This window comes from Hylobates moloch, unplaced genomic scaffold (genome assembly GCF_009828535.3).
Source record: "Hylobates moloch isolate HMO894 unplaced genomic scaffold, HMol_V3 SCAFFOLD_10, whole genome shotgun sequence".
Taxonomy (NCBI): domain Eukaryota; kingdom Metazoa; phylum Chordata; class Mammalia; order Primates; family Hylobatidae; genus Hylobates; species Hylobates moloch.
In genome coordinates this window covers 109,122,237-109,139,871 of record NW_026652285.1, presented here as the reverse complement: position 1 = coordinate 109,139,871, position 17,635 = coordinate 109,122,237, and the positions used below count along the sequence as shown (strand labels likewise).

Below are 17,635 nucleotides of genomic sequence, written 5' to 3'. Positions count from 1 at the left end.
CTCTTGGGAGGCAACAGGTGAGGTGCAAGGGGGGCATCAGAGATGCCCATTGTCAGCTGGGCACAGTGGCTCAGCCTGTAATCCCAGCACTTTGGGAGGCTGAAGCTGGTGTATCACCTGAGGTCAGGAGTTCAAGACCAGCTGAGGCAACATGGTGAAACCCCATCTGTACTAAAAACACAAAAATTAGTCCGGCATGGTGGCACGCGCCTGTAATCCCAGCTACTCGGGAGGCAGAGGCACGAGAATCACTTGAACCCGAGAGGTGGAGGTTGCAGTGGGCCAAGATGGCACCACTGCACTCCAGCCTAGGCGACAGAGACGCTGTCTCAAAGAAAAAAAAAAAAAAGATGCCCATTGTCCTGGAGGAGCTAAAGGGCTGTCACCTGGGGACCGTGAACACCTTGGACAGCTCCCAGCTCCAGTCCTCTGGCTCCGGGTCACTCTTGCCCCCTGGTGGCCTCACTGAGCGCGGCCGCCGCGTCTCCAGCCAAAGCTGCAGTCGGGGCCGGGGCCGTTCTGTGTTCCTGTATTTGCTTTTCACGCGAGTGGGGGTGCCCCTGCCTCTGTGGGCACACCTGTGCCTCCCTGCGCACCTGCCCAGCTCGTGAGCACCTGTCTGCGTGCGCCCGGCGCTCCTGTGTCCCTGTGCGCTCGCGAGGCTAGGCCCACGCAGGTCCTCTGCCCCATCGCGGGTGCGGGTGAGGGGCTGGGAGTCCTACCGGGAAGAGGCCAGAAGGGAGCGCATCCCGGAGAAGCTCACCCGCGGCCCAAACCCAGCCGGACTTCTGGGAACTGCACCGGCCCCGGAGGCCGCAGGTGCCGAGACACCCTGAGGCCGGGAGAGGTCCAGAGAGGCCTGGAGAGGGGACCAGAACTGGAGCAGGCGGAGGGGGCGCAGTCTGGAGCCGCCCTCCCGCCCCCTCAGGTGGAGCGCGCAGGCGCAGTCTCCGCGTGCGCGCCTCGCCGGCGCCTCCATCCCGGATCCTTGCTGCAGCGTCAGCGCCGCCGCCCGTGCCTTTCCTCTTCCTCCTCCTCCTCCTTGGCCTCCGCCTCCTCTTCCTCCTCCGTCCTCCCCCGCTGCCTCCGCTGCTCCCGACGCGGAGCCCGGAGCCCGCGCCGAGCCCCCGGCCTCGCGGTGCCATGCTGCCCCGGCGGCGGCGCTGAAGGATGGCGACGCCGCTGCCTCCGCCCTCCCCGCGGCACCTGCGGCTGCTGCGGCTGCTGCTCTCCGGCCTCGTCCTCGGCGCCGCCCTGCGTGGAGCCGCCGCCGGCCACCCGGGTGAGAGAGCGCGCTGGGCGCAGGCCGCGGGGCCCCCCGGGGCCGGGATCGCCGGGCGGGGACCGGGTTGCCGGGCGCCGCCGCCCTCGTCCTGCCCAGGCGCGCAGGCCCTGCAGGCCTGGTCCGCTGGTGGCGGCGGCCCCGCCTCGCCCAGGATGGAATAAACAGGCCCGGCCGGAGGGCGCAGCACGGAGCCTCAGAAAGGCCGCGCCGGATGGGGCTTCTGCCGGTTCCCAGAGGCGTACCTAAGATTCATGGTTTCTTCCGCCGGGAGCCCGTCTGGCTCAGGCCTCCGCGCCGCGGCCATCTAGCTCTGGGCGGGCCCGCCTGGAGTCTGCCTGTGTGCGTCTCTGTGTGTCTCCGTGTTCGGGGCTCCTGCGGGTGTGCGGCTGGCCCTGAGTGCCCGCCGGCTTTGCTGCCGGTGCGCGTCCCGGGATCGGGGCCTCAGTGCTGCTCTGCCTGTCCTCACGCCTTGGGTGGCGCTGGGCACCGGCCTTGTGCGCCATGGTGGGCGCTGAAGTTCTGGGGGCACTTGATGGCGCAGGCTCGGGGTCCTGTTCTAGCTTCAATAGGAGGGAGACTGTCGTAGCCTCAGAGCCTCCTTCTGCATCCCCTGCCCTCGAGGGCACTGGCATTCTGTCTTTGGGACTGAGGGCTGCAGGTGGACTCCGGAGGAGGGTGATAAGCCCAGGGTCCTGGGACACCCTCCCAGCTGCACAGATGGGTCCTGAGGCTCCAGAGAGCAGAGCTCCCTGCAGGAACCCAGGATGCAAAGCTGACCTTTTTCTGGGGGGACTGAACTGGGAGACTTTGCGACTGCCTTCGTGCAGTCCTCCTGGCAGCCCTGCAGAAGAGGTGCTGTGAGCCCATTTTACAGGCAAGCAAACTGGGGCATGGAGAAGTTAAGTGGATTGTGGCACAGCTGAGGCGCTGACCTGGGCAGCCTGGTTCTGCCTGTGTGGCCTCAAGGGGCCAGAGTGAGGCCGGCTTCCTCCTGGGCTCAGTGCCCCTGGATGGGAGGTGGGCATGAACCGGAGGCGCTTCTGAGAATCAGAGCATGCTCAGCCAGGAAAGGCGGAGGCCACCTATTCAGGAAATGGGGCTGCAGCTGCTGTTCTGAGCCCGGGTGGGTGCCAGTCCTCAGTTCACCGGCCTCTGCGGCTTCGTGTCTGCCTCACCGGGAGACCTGGCCGGGCCCTCCCTAGGCAACCCCTCCCCCCGCAGTGCCCAGTGCTTGGAAGGGAGGGCCCTCAGGCAGCCCAGACGTTGGCGGGGTGGGGAGGGGGGGGTGTGTGCCAGCCACTGTCCAGCTGCTCTTGTTCCTGGGACCTCGTCTCAGGAGGAGGAAGTGGGAGGATGGAGGCTCCTGGGCTGGGGAATAAGGGGCTGGGAGGGGCCTGGAACCCAGACCCTAGAGCCAGCTTTGTACCTCAGGCCCCTACCTTTGGCGTGGTGGACTGTGGCTTATCAGCACAGGAGCAGGGACTGCCTCACTCTCCAGGTGCCAAGTTGGCGGGTGGGCCCAGGTGGACCTGCTGGCACAGGTTTAATGTTTAACGTGCCCGAGTCCCGGCCCACTGATACTGGAGGCTGCTGCCCCAGGTCGTGGAGGGTGTGCAGTGCCTGGCATTGGCTCCTGTGCCCACCTGCCACTGCGGCTGCTGAGGCTGCTGGAACTGCCTTGAAGGGAGGCGGACAGCCTGAGGGCCCTGAGTGTCAAGTTACCAAGGAAACCAAGCCAGCCAGCCAAGGTCTGGAGAAGGACGATGTCCCGTGTGGCCCCGGTGGCCCTGCCTGCAGTGTGCAGCGTGGGGCTGGGCAGAGAGGAAGAGTCCTGGTTAGCCAGAGGTGCCACTGCAGACTCCCCCGGCAGGGTTGATGGCAGGGTTCCCCGGGCTCCACTGGCTCGCTGTGACTGGGGACATTCCTTAGCTTTGAGGCAGCTCAGCTTCTGTATCCCAGAGGGGAAACTGAGGCAGAGGGCCATTGCCCCCTCGCCCCGTTCTCCAGCACCAGGATAAGACTGATTAGCCACATGTGTCAGCTGGCACCGTGGCCTGGGCCCCTCATCAGCGAGATGAAAGTGTGGTTAGGAACTAGCGAACTGGGGCCCGGCCCGCCGTCCCCAGCACTGCCAACCTCGGCCTCCTGAGACCCTTGGGTGCCACCTGGCCCCTGACTGCAGCCCCTGGTGTGGTGGCTTTGGGAGTGACCTGCATGGGTTCTGTGAGGCCAGTGAGGTCAGCAGACTCCATCTTAGGTGTCCTTGGTGCCTGGGGGACAAGCCAGAGGCTGGAGGAGCAGCATCCCTTCCAGGCTCCACACTTGTTCAGTGCTGGGTTCAGGGGACAGCCGTACAGGAAGGAGAGGTCGCTGGCGGCATCGTTTGCTGCTCTCCAGAGACAGACCTGGGCCCTTCCCTCTGGGACTCCCAATCTGGATGGGGTTCCTGGCTTGCTGTGGGACATGTTGAGGCCAGAGGCTGGGCCTGTGGGGCTGCACGGCCCTGCCCGAGAAAACTCAGCACTGCCTGGACAGTGAGGCTCAGCTTCTGAGCTGAGGGCTCTATCAGGCCTGGAAGTGGACCCTGGGGAGGGGTGAGGCAGGGTAGTTCCGATAAGTCCTAGGACTGTTCGCTTCCTGGTTCTGAGCCCTGGCGGCAGAGGAAGGGCCTGTCCAGAACAATGGCCAGAACCAGGCCCGGCCAGCTCTGGGGGTGGCTGGGGCAGCGCTGCCGTGTGCAGGGGCCGAGCCCTGCCGGGCCGTGAGCCGGCCCTGCCTTCTGCTTCCTTCCCAGATGTAGCCGCCTGTCCCGGGAGCCTGGACTGTGCCCTGAAGAGGCGGGCAAGGTGTCCTCCTGGTGCACATGCCTGTGGACCCTGCCTTCAGCCCTTCCAGGAGGACCAGCAAGGGCTCTGTGTGCGCAGGATGCGCCGGCCTCCGGGTACGAGAGCAAAGGGGGAGGTCGATGGGGGGATGTCCCTGCATGAACCTCTTCCCATAAGAAGCAGCCAGCTGGGCGCAGTGGCTCATGCCTGTAATCCCAGCACTGTGGGAGGCCCAGGCTGGTGGATCTCTTGAGGTCAGGAGTTCAAGACCAGCCTGGCCAACATGGTGAAACCCCGTCTCTACAAAAAATACAAAATAGCCAGGTGTGGTGTACGCGCCTGTAGTCCCAGCTACTCGGGAGGCTGAGGCAGGAGAATCGCTTTAACCCGGGAGGCGGAACTTGCAGTGAGCGGAGATTCACCACTCACTGCACTCCAGCCTGGGCAACAGAGCGAGATTCTGTTTCAAAAAAAAAAGGCCAGGCGCGGTGGCTCACGCCTGTAATCCCAGCACTTTGGGAGGCCGAGGCCGGAGAATCACGAGGTCAGGAGATGAGACCATCCTGGCTAACACAGTGAAACCCCGTCTCTACTAAAAATACAAAAAAAAAATTAGCCGGGCGTGGTGGCGGGCGCCTGTAGTCCCAGCTACTCGGGAGGCTGAGGCAGGAGAATGGCGAGAACCCAGCAGGTGGAGGTTGCAGTGAGCCGAGATCGCGCCACTGCACTCCAGCCTGGGCGACAGAGCGAGACTCCGCCTCAAAAAAAAAAAAGAAGCCTGCAGCCTCAATGCCCAGGCCTGTGCCAGGTGGTCTCAGGGACCCTGGACCTTGTGGGGTGTTGGGTCCAAGGCCTGGGAGATCCTCATTCACTCTCCACGAAGCCTCCCATCCTTTCCAAATGGAGCTGGACCCAGGCCTGCGGCAGTCAGGCCCTCCCAGGTGAAGGGCTGCACGATGCGAAATGCTGGGGTGGCCACGGGAGAGGAGGGGCCCATTCTCCCTGGGCCTGGGCTCTGCAGGGTCTGCCCAGAAGCCTTCCAGGCCCCCACTTCCCAGGCCCCCACCTCCCCGTCCCCAGGCAGCTTGCTCTTTTCTACCACTCACTGTCCTGTCCACCCGTTGGCAAATGTTTAAGGGTGCCAGCACTGGCTGGGCGCTGGGGATGCCCCATTCGCCAGCCTGAGCTGCATGTGTTGGGATGGCCAGTTACTGGGTGACTTCAGGTGTGGTGAGGGCTTTGCTCAGAGGTGCTGGGGGTGGGAGCAGCGGCTTCCTGGAGGGGGTGTTGAGAGGGGCACCGAGAAGTGGCTGTAAGGGTCTGTGTGGATGCATCGCCTGCCAACCTGGGAGTGTCCACCTGGACTGTGCAGCCCACAGTGGGTACCGGTGGGGCCCTGCCACCAGCCCCACCCCTGACAGCTGCCCCCGTTCTCCCAATGACCTGGGGAGGGGTCCCGGGTGCTTGGCTTCCTTCGGCTTCCCCCTACTCCTTGGGGAGTCCCTGCCTCTCTGCCCGAGAAGGTGCTTGGAGGTGGGGAAGCAGAAGGGGCTGTGCTGGCTGGCCCTTTATGGACATGGGTCGGGACGAGAGACCCCACTCCTTCCTTCTCCTGCCGGGTCTTTGGACATTTCCCTAGCGCCTCCTCCCCCATGCCTTGCCTCCACTTTCCGGGAAACACTGCCCCTCACAGGAAGCGCCCGCACTGTCACCATGGCAATCTGGGAGGGAGAGGGCCTCCAGGCGTGTACCCAGTCCTCACGCTCCTGGGAGAAACCTGCCAGAAGCGGGGAGGCTGGGCCTGGGGCTACCTCCTGGATGGACCCGTCCACCTGATGGCCCCTCACCCTCCCCAGGCGGGGGCCGGCCCCAGCCCAGACTGGAAGATGAGATTGACTTTCTGGCCCAGGAGCTTGCCCGGAAGGAATCTGGACACTCAACTCCGCCCCTACCCAAGGCCCAACAGCGGCCCCCAGAGCCAGGTGAGACCCCTGCTTCCCCTGCCCCACGGCCCTGTCCCCAGCCCAGTGCTCTCACTCTAACCTGTCCTCTCTCGCAGCCACCCTGGGCTTCTCGGCACGGGGGCAGGGGCTGGAGCTGGGCCTCCCCTCCACTCCAGGAAGCCCCACGCCCACGCCCCACACCTCCCTGGGCTCCCCTGTGTCATCCGACCCGGTGCACATGTCGCCCCTGGAGCCCCGGGGAGGGCAAGGCGACGGCCTCGCCCTTGGTAGGTCTTGGTCGGGAGTGGACAGGGGCGGCAGGGCCCCCCGCAGAAGGCCGCCCTCACACGCCCCTTCCCGCAGTGCTGATCCTGGCGTTCTGTGTGGCTGGTGCGGCCGCCCTCTCCGTAGCTTCTCTCTGCTGGTGCAGGTGAGCCAGTGGCCGTGGGCAGGGCAGGGAGGGTGCCTCACGTTCAGAGGTCTCAGGCCCCACTCCCCACAGGCTGCAGCGTGAGATCCGCCTGACCCAGAAGGCCGACTACGCCACTGCGAAGGCCCCTGGTTCACCTGCAGCTCCCCGGATCTCGGTGTGTGGCCCCCTTCAGCCCTGAGGCTCCCGCCCAACTCTGGCCGCCACCTGACCCTTGCCTCCTCCTTCCCACAGCCTGGGGACCAGCGGCTGGCACACAGCGCGGAGATGTACCACTACCAGCACCAACGGCAGCAGATGCTGTGCCTGGAGCGGTGAGTGGCCACCCGGGCCCTGCCACCCCCTCCCACCCACCCCCCATCCCCATCCCCATCCCCACCTCCATCTCCACCTCCCCTGGCCAACTTTACCCTGGGCCCTGCCACCCTCACCTGCACCCTAACCTTCACCTCCTCCGCCGCCCTGCACCCTCACCTCCCCTGGCCAACTTCACCCTGGGCTCTGCTCCCCTGCCACCCCAGGGCTGAGGTGGGCTGAGTGCCCACTTCCAGACTGGGCCACTGGCACCTGGAGGGTGTGGGGAGGACCCAGCCATCCCCCTCCACCCAGGCATAAAGACCCACCCAAGGAGCTGGACACGGCCTCCTCGGATGAGGAGAATGAGGACGGAGACTTCACGGTGTACGAGTGCCCAGGCCTGGCCCCGGTGAGTGCCTCAGGGTGCAGGGAGGGGCATACCATCTCCTGGGGTTCCCTCCCAGCAAGTATCCCCCCAGCCCACCCACTGCCCGGCCTGACACCCACGTTCGCAGACCGGGGAAATGGAGGTGCGCAACCCTCTGTTCGACCACGCCGCACTGTCCGCGCCCCTGCCGGCCCCCAGCTCACCGCCTGCGCTGCCATGACCTGGAGGCAGACAGACGCCCACCTGCTCCCTGACCGCGAGACCCCCGGGGAGGGGCAGGGCCTGGAGCTTCCCACTAAAAACATGTTTTGATGCCATGTGCTTTTGGCTGGGCCTCGGGCTCCAGGCCCTGGGACCCCTTGCCAGGGAGACCCCCCAACCTTTGTGCCAGGAGACCTCCTGGTCCCCTGCACCTCTCCTGTTTGGTTTAGACCCCCAAACTGGACGGGGCAGGGAGAACCGTAGAGCGCAGGAATCGGTGGGGAATTCTAGAGACAAAAGCCAATTAAAGTCCATTTCAGACCTTCGGTTTCTGCCTGTGTTGCCAGCTTGGGTTAATCTTCCGCCGCCCTCATCTCCCATTTGGGGCCCCGGTAGATGGACCCCTGAGTGGGGGGCCTGGGGTCTGCTCTTGCACCCCCAGAGGGAGGAGGCCTTTCTGTCCCCTCATTAGGAGGACCTTCCCGTCCCTTGGAGCTGGAGGAGAGGCCACGGGATCATCCCCACCCTCCTCAGCCAGGCCTCACCCCTGCAGACCCTTCTACGCAGGTGGGAGAGGGGAAGGGTGCAGTGTAGGGCTGGGCCAGCCCAGAGTTGGCTCTGCAGCCCGAAGACCCCATCCTGTGTGATAAAGAGGGCTGGAGCAGGGGACAGTCCACACACACCTGCCTGTGGGTGCCCACTACCCCCAGGCAGAAGGAAAACAATGCAGACATTGAGTCTGGGTTTCTCATGGGGTCCGCGGACGCCAGGCCCTGCAGCACATGCAGAAGGGATGGCAGGCAGAGGTACCTGTGCGACACCAGCTATGCAGAGCCAGGTGGACCCAGGGGGCCAGGTGAGGGGTGTGATGGGAGGGGCCTGGACACCTGGAGCTGGGACTTGGCCACTCCTAAATTTGGAGCAAGAAGGCCCCGAGGGAGGGAGGGAGGGGAACCATGTGGTCAAAAGTGCCCAGATCAGGCCAGTACCAGGTCAGGGTGCAGGGGCTGAAACTCTCTGTTCCACTGATGCTGGGGACGTAGGAGGGCTGGTTCAGAAGCCCCTCAGTGGTTGTTAGGAGTCTAGAGGTCCAGGCACCTAGACAGCCCTGGCATTTCACGTTATTAATCAGGGTTCTCTTATTTATTTATTTTTGAGACGGAGTTTCGCCCTTGTTGCCCAGGCTGGAGTGCAATGGCGTGATCTCGGCTCACCACAACCTCCGCCTCTCAGGTTCAAGCGATTCTCTTGTCTCAGCCTCCCGAGTAGCTGGGATTGCAGGTGTGCGCCACCACACCTGACTAATTTTGTATTTTTAGTAGAGATGAGGTTTCTCCATGTTGGCCAGGCTGGTCTCGAATTCCCGACCTCAGATGATCTGCCCGCCTCGGTCTCCCAAAGTGCTGGGATTACAGGCATGAGTCACCACACCCGGCCAGTCAGGGTTCTCTTAGAGGAACAGAACTAATAGGAGATATATATAGAGAGAGGGGGGCGCCAGGTGCAGTGGCTCATGCCTGTAATCCCAGCACTTTGGGAAGCCGAGGCAGGCGGATTGCCCGAGCTCAGGAGTTCAAGACCAGCTTGGGCAACACAGTAAAACCCCCATCTCTACTAAAACACGAGAAATTAGCCAGGCGTGGCGGCATGTGCCTGTAGTCCCAGCTATCTGGAGGCTGAGGCAGGAGAATCGCTTGAACCCAGGAGGCAGAGGTTGCAGTGAGCCAAGATTGCGCCACCGCACTCCAGCCTAGAGACAGCAAGACTCTGTGTTAAAAAAAAAAAAAAAAAAGAAATATATATATATGAAGGGGAGTTTATTAAGTATGAACTCACACGATCACAAGGTCCCACAATAGGCCGTCTGCAAGCTGAGGAGCAAGGAGAGCCATTCCGAGTCTCAAAGCTGAACTTGGAGTCCGATGTTCGAGGGCAGGAAGCGTCCAGCACGGGAGAAAGATGTAGGCTGGGAGGCGGGGCCCGTTATCTCCTTTTCACGTTTTTCTGCTTTATATTCACTGGCAGCTGATTAGATGGTGCCCACCAGATGAAGGGTGGGTCTGCCTTCCGCAGCCCACTGACTCTTGTGTTAATCGCTTTTGGCAGCACCCTCACAGACACACCCAGCATCAATACTTTGTATCCTTCAATCCGATCGAGTTGACAGTATTAACCATCACACCTGGCATGGGGAAGATGAGGCCCACTGGGCACTGTCCCTGGAGAAAGGGTGGGCCAGGCAGGCTGGGGGAAAATTGTTCACCCCTGCTGGGGGAGACTGGCTTGACCTAAGCAACATGTTTTGGGGGCCAGAGCCCACCCAGACCAGGAAGCCCCCTTGCCTCCCACCTCTCACTGCTCACCTGTGACTACTTGGGCTGGCCCTCAGCTGGGAGCCTCCATGTCCCTCTGGGCACTGCTGTGACGGGGCAGGGTGTGATAGGAGCCTGTGTGTGGGCCCTGGTGTGATGGGTGCCTGCGTGCATGGGGCAGGGTGGACGCTGAGCCCACGTGGCACGCCCACGACCACGCCCACCGTCCTTCACTCTAAGCCATTAGCCACAGGGAAAGCGGGCGGGTGCAGAGAGGCCCGGGTGTCACTCAAGGGTACAGGGCAGCGTCTGGCCCAAGGCCAGCGTGTCACTGGCTAGGAGGCTTCCCTGGAGCTCCATGGTCAGTCCCTCAGGTCACCACACTCACCTGTCCTGCTGGCCTGACGCAGGGGCCCAAGAGCAGCCTCCTAGTGTAGCCCATCTTCTTCTTGTCCTGGGGGTCCCCAACCTGTCCCCAGGGTCCCTGCTGCCCATTCTCTCAGGTATTGGCAAGGAGGGCCTCCCTCCCAGAGCAGCTGTGTGAGAAGGGAGCCGGTGGGCCTGAGCTGGGGAGGGGCTGGCAGGGGGCTGGGGTCCTCTGGTTGGGGCGTAGGCCCCCATGCAGCCTAGCACCCTGCTCCCCACTCGCCTTTTTGGATTTTTTTTTTTTTTTTTGAGACAGATTCTCGCTCTGTCACCCAGGCTGGAGTGCAGTGATACGATCTTGGCTCTCTGCAACCTCCATCTCCCAGGTTCAAGTGATTCTCCTGCCTCAGCCCCCCGAGTAGCTGGGCTTACAGGTGACCGCCACCATGCCCAGCTATTTTTAGTGGAGACGGGATTTCACCATGTTGACCAGGCTGGTCTCGAACTCCTGACCTCAGGTGATCCACCCGCCTTGGCCTCCCAAAGTGGGATTACAGGCATGAGCCACCACACCAGCTTTTTGGCTTTCATTGGCCCCTGGCCAATTCAGACAGACGGCCTTCAACTTTGTCCAAGCTCCTGCCCCCAGCCATCAGGAGCCCCCTTGCTCCCATAGGCCCCAGGCTGTGGGTGAGCTGCCCTGGGGTCCCCAGGGACTCTGGAGACCCCAATCCTGGGCTTGGGGCCTGGCTCAGCCTTGTCTGGGGGCCCATGACTCACTTCCTTTCCACTTTACCTTCTGCTGTTCCTGTCCGTGTCCCAGGGCCCTGGTGGCAGCAACAGGCAGATTTCACCTTGGTTTCTGGCTCGACTCTGAGCCCTGAGCCCACCTGAGCCTGCTGACCCTGACCCAGCAGCCCAGCGCCCTCCACCAGTTCCCACTTGAGGAAGCCCACGGGGCACGGATGTGCATCTTCCAGCCTCAGCTACCTCCCCACTTGGTGCCCTGCCCACACCTGGTGACCTCCTGAGCACAGATGCCCACGGGTGACATGCCCAGACCCTGGCGGAGATGCTGGGGTGGCACTCATCTGTGCAGAGATGCCCCCAGTCCAGCAAGACGCTGGGACAGGACCATGCTTGACCCACAGTGTGGGCCGTGTGATCCCCTAGCCAACATCCTAGGAAGCGAGGACTTCCCCAACTTCTGGCCCTGGGAGGCGATCTTGTTCCCCAGCCTGGGTGGCTGGGTGGGTCGGCCCCAGGTTCAGAGTCCCTGGCTGCAGCCCTCCCCTACAGCCACACAACACAGAGGAGCGGGTCCCGGCAAAACTTAGGGTGCAGAGTGGGTCCCTGGAGGACCAGAGCCCCACCCAGCAGCTCCACCTGGAGGAGAACAAGGACACAGATGTGATCCCCCCACACCCTGGGGCTCAATGGGATGAGAGTGGGAGGGGAGGGGCTGGGCTCACCCACTGCACCACCCTGTGCTGCCCCTCGACCAATCCCTCCACTTGGGGGTCCCCTTGGCCACCTGCCAGGCTCCGTGCGCACACCCACCTTCCCAGAGGCGAGGTCAGAGGGGCTTTCCAGCCCCCAGCTCCACCTGTTACTGAGAATAAAGGGCAGTCTCCCTTCTTGCCGGAGCCATGTAGCTTTGCAGCAGGCCGCCAGGGGGCGCCCGAGACACGCATCTGGACTGCCTTGCGCAAACCAACCCATGAAGCAGGTGGGGGGTCAGGGAGACAGCCAGGCTCAGCCCGCTCCCTGAGGCGCCCCTCGGGCTGGGGCTGGGTGCCCCTCACCTTGCTGCTGCCCCGGGTGCCGCTGTCTGCAGGGGGCAGCTGGCCAGTGGTCTGCTGTTGGTCTGGAGTGGGGCCTACTGGGTTGAGGCCTGTTCAGTGGGCATCCACGGGGAAGCTGGTCCACAGTGAAGGCTCAGCTGAGAAAAGCTTGTGTCCTGATCATCACGATGCTCACAGACCACGGAGCTGGGGTTGGCTGCCTGCCTGGGTCCACACAAACCCAGGGAGTCAGGAGGCCTGGGTGGGGTGAGATGAGGGGAGCCCCTGCCCCCCGACTTTCTCTTTGACTCATGCCCTTCTCTTTCCTCTGAGAGGCTTTCGTTCTGACCCATTTCTGGGCAAAACCCCCGAGCCCCGTTTGCCCGCTCGCAGGTTCCCACGCACGACTGGGCCCCATGGCAGCCAGCCTGCCCAGGGTCCTCAAGGAGGAGCAAGCTAGGGGCGGAGGGTGGGGGAGGCTCCTTCAAATCCACCCAGGGAGGGAGCAGGCTGTGGCTGCGGCTGAGGTCGGTGGCAAGGGACCCTGCCAGCCTGGCAGCACAAACAGGAAGGATGGCGCGCTCTGGCAGCCAGAGGCCGGGTCACCCGCAGGCACGGCAGGACGGCCTCCTTCCTGCAGGAACTGCCGCCGGGTGCCTGTTGCAGGGAGAAGAGGTGGCGTGAGGCTGAAGCCGAGGGGTGGCTCCCCGGGGGCCCCCTGCCAGAGGAGGAACGCTGGGGTGGGATTAAAGGCCCAGGTGCCGCTGTGGTCATTGCCCAAAACATGGGGGGCTGGAAGGGTGGGGCTGGAGGCAGCTGCCCACTCTGGTGTCAGCCCCTAAGCCAAGCAGCTCAGGCACTGACAGTTTCCCACGGCGCCCACAGGCACCCCTCCCTCCAAACCCTCCTCCCTCCAAGCTCCCCTCCAAGCTCCTCCAAGCCCCTCCTCAAGTCCTCCTCCAGCCCTTCCTCAAGCCCCTCCTCCATCCCCATCCTCCAGCCCCTCCTTCCAGCCCCCTCCCCCTCCCTCCAAACCCCCTCCCTCCAAGCCCCCTCCCTCCAAACCCCCTCCCTCCAGCCCCCCTCCCTCCAGCCCTCTCCCTCCAGCCGTTGCACAAGTTCCGCAGCACAGCTCAGCTAGGAGGCTACACTGTGCCACAGGGGTGGGGGCCTCTGACTACCACCCTGTCCCAGTCTTGCCTCTGTTCCCACTGTGGGATCCTCCCACTTCAGTCTCCAGCTGCCAGCTGCCTGGTTCCCCTCCCAAGGCAGCCTTGTCCTCACTGTGGGGCCGGGAGAGACCAGCAGTCCCTGGGCCCCAAAAGTAGAACAGGACAGGGACAGGGGTGGTGGGAGGAAGGCCCCCTTGGAGGGTGCTGGGGCAAAGGCCTGGACAACAGTTCATGGTTGCCATTCCTCCCAGGACACATGATCTGAGCCCCCAAAGGACCTGACAGGACAGACGCGTCCTCATTGCCAGAATCCCAGCGTTTTGGGAGGCCGAGGTAGAAGCATTGCTTGAGCCCAGGAGTTTGAAACCAGCCTGGACAACATAGCAAGACTCTGCCTCTACAAAAAATTTTAAAAAGTTAACCAGGCATGGTAGTGCACACCCATAGACGCAGCTACTTGGGAGGCTGAGGTGGGAGCATTGCTTGAGCCCAGGAGTTTGAGATAGCAGTGAACCGTGACTGCACCACTGCACTCCAGCCTGGGCAACAGAGCATGACCCTGTCTCAAAAAACAGAAAACAAAACCCCACACACAAAAAAGCAAACTTGGCTGGGCGCGGTGGCTCACACCTGTAATCCCAGCACTTTGGGAGGCTGAGGCTTGTGGATCACCTGAAGTCAGGAGTTCGAGACCAGCCTGGCCAACATGGGAAAACCCCGTCTGTACTAGAAATACAAAAATTAGCTGGGCGTGGTGGCAGGCGCCTGTAATCCCAGCTACTCGGGAGGCTGAGACAGGAGAATCACTTGAACCCGGAAGGTGGAGGTTGTAGTGAGCCAAGATCGCACCACTTGATCCTGACTTCAGGTGATCCACAAACCTCGGCCTCCCAAAGTGCTGGCATTACAGCCTGGGCGATAGTGCAAGACTCCCTCGCAAACAAACAAACAAACAAACAAACCAAGCCTGACCTGCACTGAGATCTCCAGGACGTCACCTTGGGCGTGAGAGCTGGGTCTGGCCATGCCCGGGAGCACACAAGGTCCCGTGCAGCACAGTGGCCCTGTGGTTGGGGTGAAGAGGCTGATGGGGCCTCCCACTGTGGCTGAGGGTGGGGTGTTGGCTGGCTGGGGCTCAGAGTGACCCTGCAGGGCCATCCCAGCCTGGCTGGCGCCCAACATGGGCTGGTGTAAAGAAGGAACCTGGCCTCAAGGCTCCAGGCCCTGGCTAGAGGGAGCGGGGAAGTCTGGACTTCAGGCTGGGTCCCTTCCTCTTCCTGGAGCGGGTGCCGGCCCCCAACCCGCTTGCGTCAGGGACAAAAGGACTCCTTCCCTTTCCAGCCTGGAAAGCCCCTCTGCTGCAGGCTGGAGGAAGGGACCCTGGGCCCAGCTTATAGTCAGTGGCGTCTAGGGGCATGGATCTGGACGGGGAGAAGGACAAAGCAGCCTCCATCCACAGTTCATTCCGGGACCAGGCCCTTGCAGGCGCGCGCTGGGCTCCTGTGGGAAGACGCTAAGGGCCCCAGGACAGACCTCGTCTCTGGGCATCCGGGTTCCTAGATGGCAGAGGTGGCAGAGTGGGGTGGGGTGGCCCAATTGGGAGCCTTAGCCTCCGGCAAAGAGCTGAGCACAGCACATCTGCAATGTGTAAGATTCTCCTGGGAGACCAGGGCCCAGCTGGTGGTGAGCTGGGGGAAGTGGGTGCTGCTGCGGTGGGAGGAGCCACCTGGCCCTCTGGGGAAGTGTACTCGCTGTCCGCAGTGCCCAGGCCTGGGTAGCTGGGTGGGGGCTGGGGGGGCATCTCCGCTCAGGGTGCCCGCACCTGGGCCTTCTCTGCCCTGGGCCAAGCCTGCCCGCGCCTCCCCGTCCTCTGCCTGCCCAGATGGATATCTCTGGGCCTCTCTGGAGACCAGTGGGCTGGGCTGGGGGTCGTTGTATTGCCCTGGCTTGGCACTCCTCTTGTGGCTGTACCCCTCCCAGCAGCCCCAGGACTAGCAAGTCCCCAAGGTGGGGGTGGGGACAGTGGTTGATGCCAAAGGTTGTGGGGGCAGGGGCGGGGCAGGAGCAGGAAGGTCCCCTGAGTTCCCTCACCTTGGGCAGAGATAAAAGGAGCACAGTTCCAGGCGGGGCTGAGCCAGGGTGCAGCTGTGATTTCAGGGCACCTCTGGCGGCTGCTGTGATTTGAGAATCTCGGGTCTCTTGGCTGACTGATCCTGGGAGACTGTGGATGAATAATGCTGGTGAGTGTCTGGACCTGGGGAAAGCCCCAGGCTGGGGAGAGCTAGGCAGCCTGGGAGGGGAGGACAGGGGTGGCGCTCAGTGGGGCCTGTGGGTGTCCCTGAGCCCAAGTGACAGAGCCTCCCCTCCCTTGTGCTGCTGCAGGGCACGGCCCCACCCGGAGGCTGCGGGGCTTGGAGGTCCTGGCCGGGATGGCTCTGCTTACTGCCCTCTGGCTCCTGTGGCTGCTGGGGTCAGCCCCTCGGGGTAACCCGGCACCCCAGCCCATGATCACCATCCTTGTCTGGCACTGGCCCTTCACTGACCAGCCCCCAGAGCTGCCCAGCGACACCTGCACCCGCTACGGCATCGCCCGCTGCCACCTGAGTGCCAACCGAAGCCTGCTGGCCAGTGCCGACGCCGTGGTCTTCCACCACCGCGAGCTGCAGACTCGGCGGTCCCACCTGCCCCTGGCCCAGCGGCCGCAAGGGCAGCCCTGGGTGTGGGCCTCTATGGAGTCGCCTAGCCACACCCACGGCCTCGGCCACCTCCGCGGCATCTTCAACTGGGTGCTGAGCTACCGGCGTGATTCGGACATCTTTGTGCCCTATGGCCGCCTGGAGCCCCACGGGGGGCCCTCCCCACCGCTGCCAGCCAAGAGCAGGGTGGCTGCCTGGGTGGTCAGCAATTTCCAGGAGCGGCAGCTGCGTGCCAGGCTGTACCGGCAGCTGGCGCCTCATCTGCGGGTGGATGTCTTTGGCCGTGCCAATGGACGGCCACTGTGCGCCAGCTGCCTGGTGCCCACCGTGGCCCAGTACCGCTTCTACCTGTCCTTTGAGAACTCTCAGCACCGTGACTACATTACGGAGAAATTCTGGCGCAACGCACTGGTGGCTGGCGCTGTGCCAGTGGTGCTGGGGCCCCCACGGGCCACCTACGAGGCCTTCGCGCCGGCTGATGCCTTTGTGCACGTGGATGACTTTGGCTCAGCCCGAGAGCTGGCGGCTTTCCTCACTGGCATGAACGAGAGCCAATACCGACGCTTCTTTGCCTGGCGTGACAGGCTCCGCGTGCGACTGTTCACCGACTGGCGGGAACGTTTCTGTGCCATCTGTGACCGCTACCCGCACCTGCCCCGCAGCCAAGTCTATGAGGACCTTGAGGGCTGGTTTCAGGCCTGAGCTCCGCTGGCCGGGGGAGGTGGGTGTGGGTGGAAGGGCTGGGTGTCGAAATCAAACCACCAGGCATCCGGCCCTTACCCGCAAGCAGCGGGCTAACGGGAGGCTGGGCACAGAGGTCAGGAAGCAGGGGTGGGGGGTGCAGGTGGGCACTGGAGCATGCAGAGGAGGTGAGAGCGGGAGGGAGGTAACGGGTGCCTGCTGAGGCAGTCGGGAGGGGAAAGGCTGCCGAGGACCCTCCCCACCCTGAACAAATCTTGGGTAGGTCAAGGCCTGGCTGGAAGAGGGTGAAAGGCAGGGCCCTTGGGGCTGGGGGCACCCCAGCCTGCAGTTTGTGGGGGCCAAACCTGGGACCCCGAGCTTCCTCTGTAGCAGAGGCACTGTGGTCCCCGAGACACAGGCACCGGTCCCCGCCACATCCACAGTTCTGAGGTCCCTGTGTGTAGGCTGGGGCAGGGCCCAGGAGACCACGGGGAGCAAACCAGCTTGTTCTGGGCTCAGGGAGGGAGGGCGGTGGACAATAAAGGTCTGACCAATGCCTCGTGGGTCAGGCCAGTGTCTCATGGGTCACCTCCGTGCAGGGCCACAGAGCCTGCGTCTGCCCTCCCTGACATGTCGCCCCCACGGCCATGGGGCTGCTTGTTCTCCACGGGGGGTCCTGTCTCCTGACTTCGGGGACTTTGCTCACCCTCCGCCTGAGAGCCCTCCCCGTGCCGGGCTGCCCACTGGCTCCCCCAGTTCCTACAGCCTCCGCCAAACGGCCCCTTATCAGAGAGCCTTCTGTGTCCCCCAAAAGGCCAAGGCGATGAGCCCAGGAGTTCGAGACCAGCCTGGGCAGTGTAGTGAAACCTCATCTCTACCAAAAATACGAGAATTAGCAGGGCGTGGTGGCTCACGCCTGTGGTCCCAGCTACTTGGGATACTGAGGTGAGAGGATCGCTTGAGCCCAGGAGGTTGTAGCTTCAGTGAGCCGTGATCACACCACGGCACTCCAGCCTGGGCAACAGAATGAGACCCTGTCTCAAAGCCAAAACCAAAAACAGGCCAAGGATGGGGAAGAGTAGGGAACGGACGTCAGAGGCCTGGCCAGGCTGAAAGCGCCCATCTCCCAGGTCCGCAGGCTGGAGGGTGTCTGGGACAGGGTCTGACCTGTGCCTTGGAGCTCCCTCTGGTGGCCAGTGCTGGGGAGGCACTGGGGATGCGGCTGCAGCCAGGGAGCCCCTGTAGTGGCCGGTGG

General features: G+C 63.4%; 3 protein-coding genes across 3 annotated transcripts; 2 read left to right on the top strand and 1 right to left on the bottom strand.

The window, feature by feature from the left end:
* Nucleotides 1-481: 481 nt before the first annotated feature.
* Nucleotides 482-7,695, top strand: NPDC1 (neural proliferation, differentiation and control 1). Its single transcript, XM_032165732.2, has 9 exons — nt 482-1,282; nt 4,080-4,226; nt 5,967-6,092; nt 6,170-6,340; nt 6,417-6,483; nt 6,556-6,640; nt 6,718-6,797; nt 7,093-7,189; nt 7,296-7,695. Exons 1-9 carry the CDS (start codon nt 1,171-1,173, stop codon nt 7,386-7,388), a joined length of 978 nt encoding a protein of 325 aa, XP_032021623.1. The 5' UTR covers nt 482-1,170; the 3' UTR covers nt 7,389-7,695.
* Nucleotides 7,696-11,328: 3,633 nt separating this feature from the next.
* LINC02908 (long intergenic non-protein coding RNA 2908) lies at nt 11,329-14,161 on the bottom strand. Its single transcript, XM_032165728.1, is given in 7 exon segments — nt 11,329-11,750; nt 11,853-12,112; nt 12,115-12,421; nt 12,423-12,488; nt 13,976-14,014; nt 14,017-14,076; nt 14,078-14,161. Coding segments are annotated over 6 exon segments (588 nt in total). The 3' UTR covers nt 11,329-11,750; nt 11,853-12,080.
* A 948-nt stretch (nt 14,162-15,109) lies between these two features.
* On the top strand, nt 15,110-16,936 carry FUT7 (fucosyltransferase 7). The gene is made up of 2 exons (XM_032165727.2): nt 15,110-15,243; nt 15,386-16,936. Exons 1-2 carry the CDS (start codon nt 15,231-15,233, stop codon nt 16,399-16,401), a joined length of 1,029 nt encoding a protein of 342 aa, XP_032021618.1. The 5' UTR covers nt 15,110-15,230; the 3' UTR covers nt 16,402-16,936.
* The last annotated feature ends 699 nt before the right edge of the window (nt 16,937-17,635 follow it).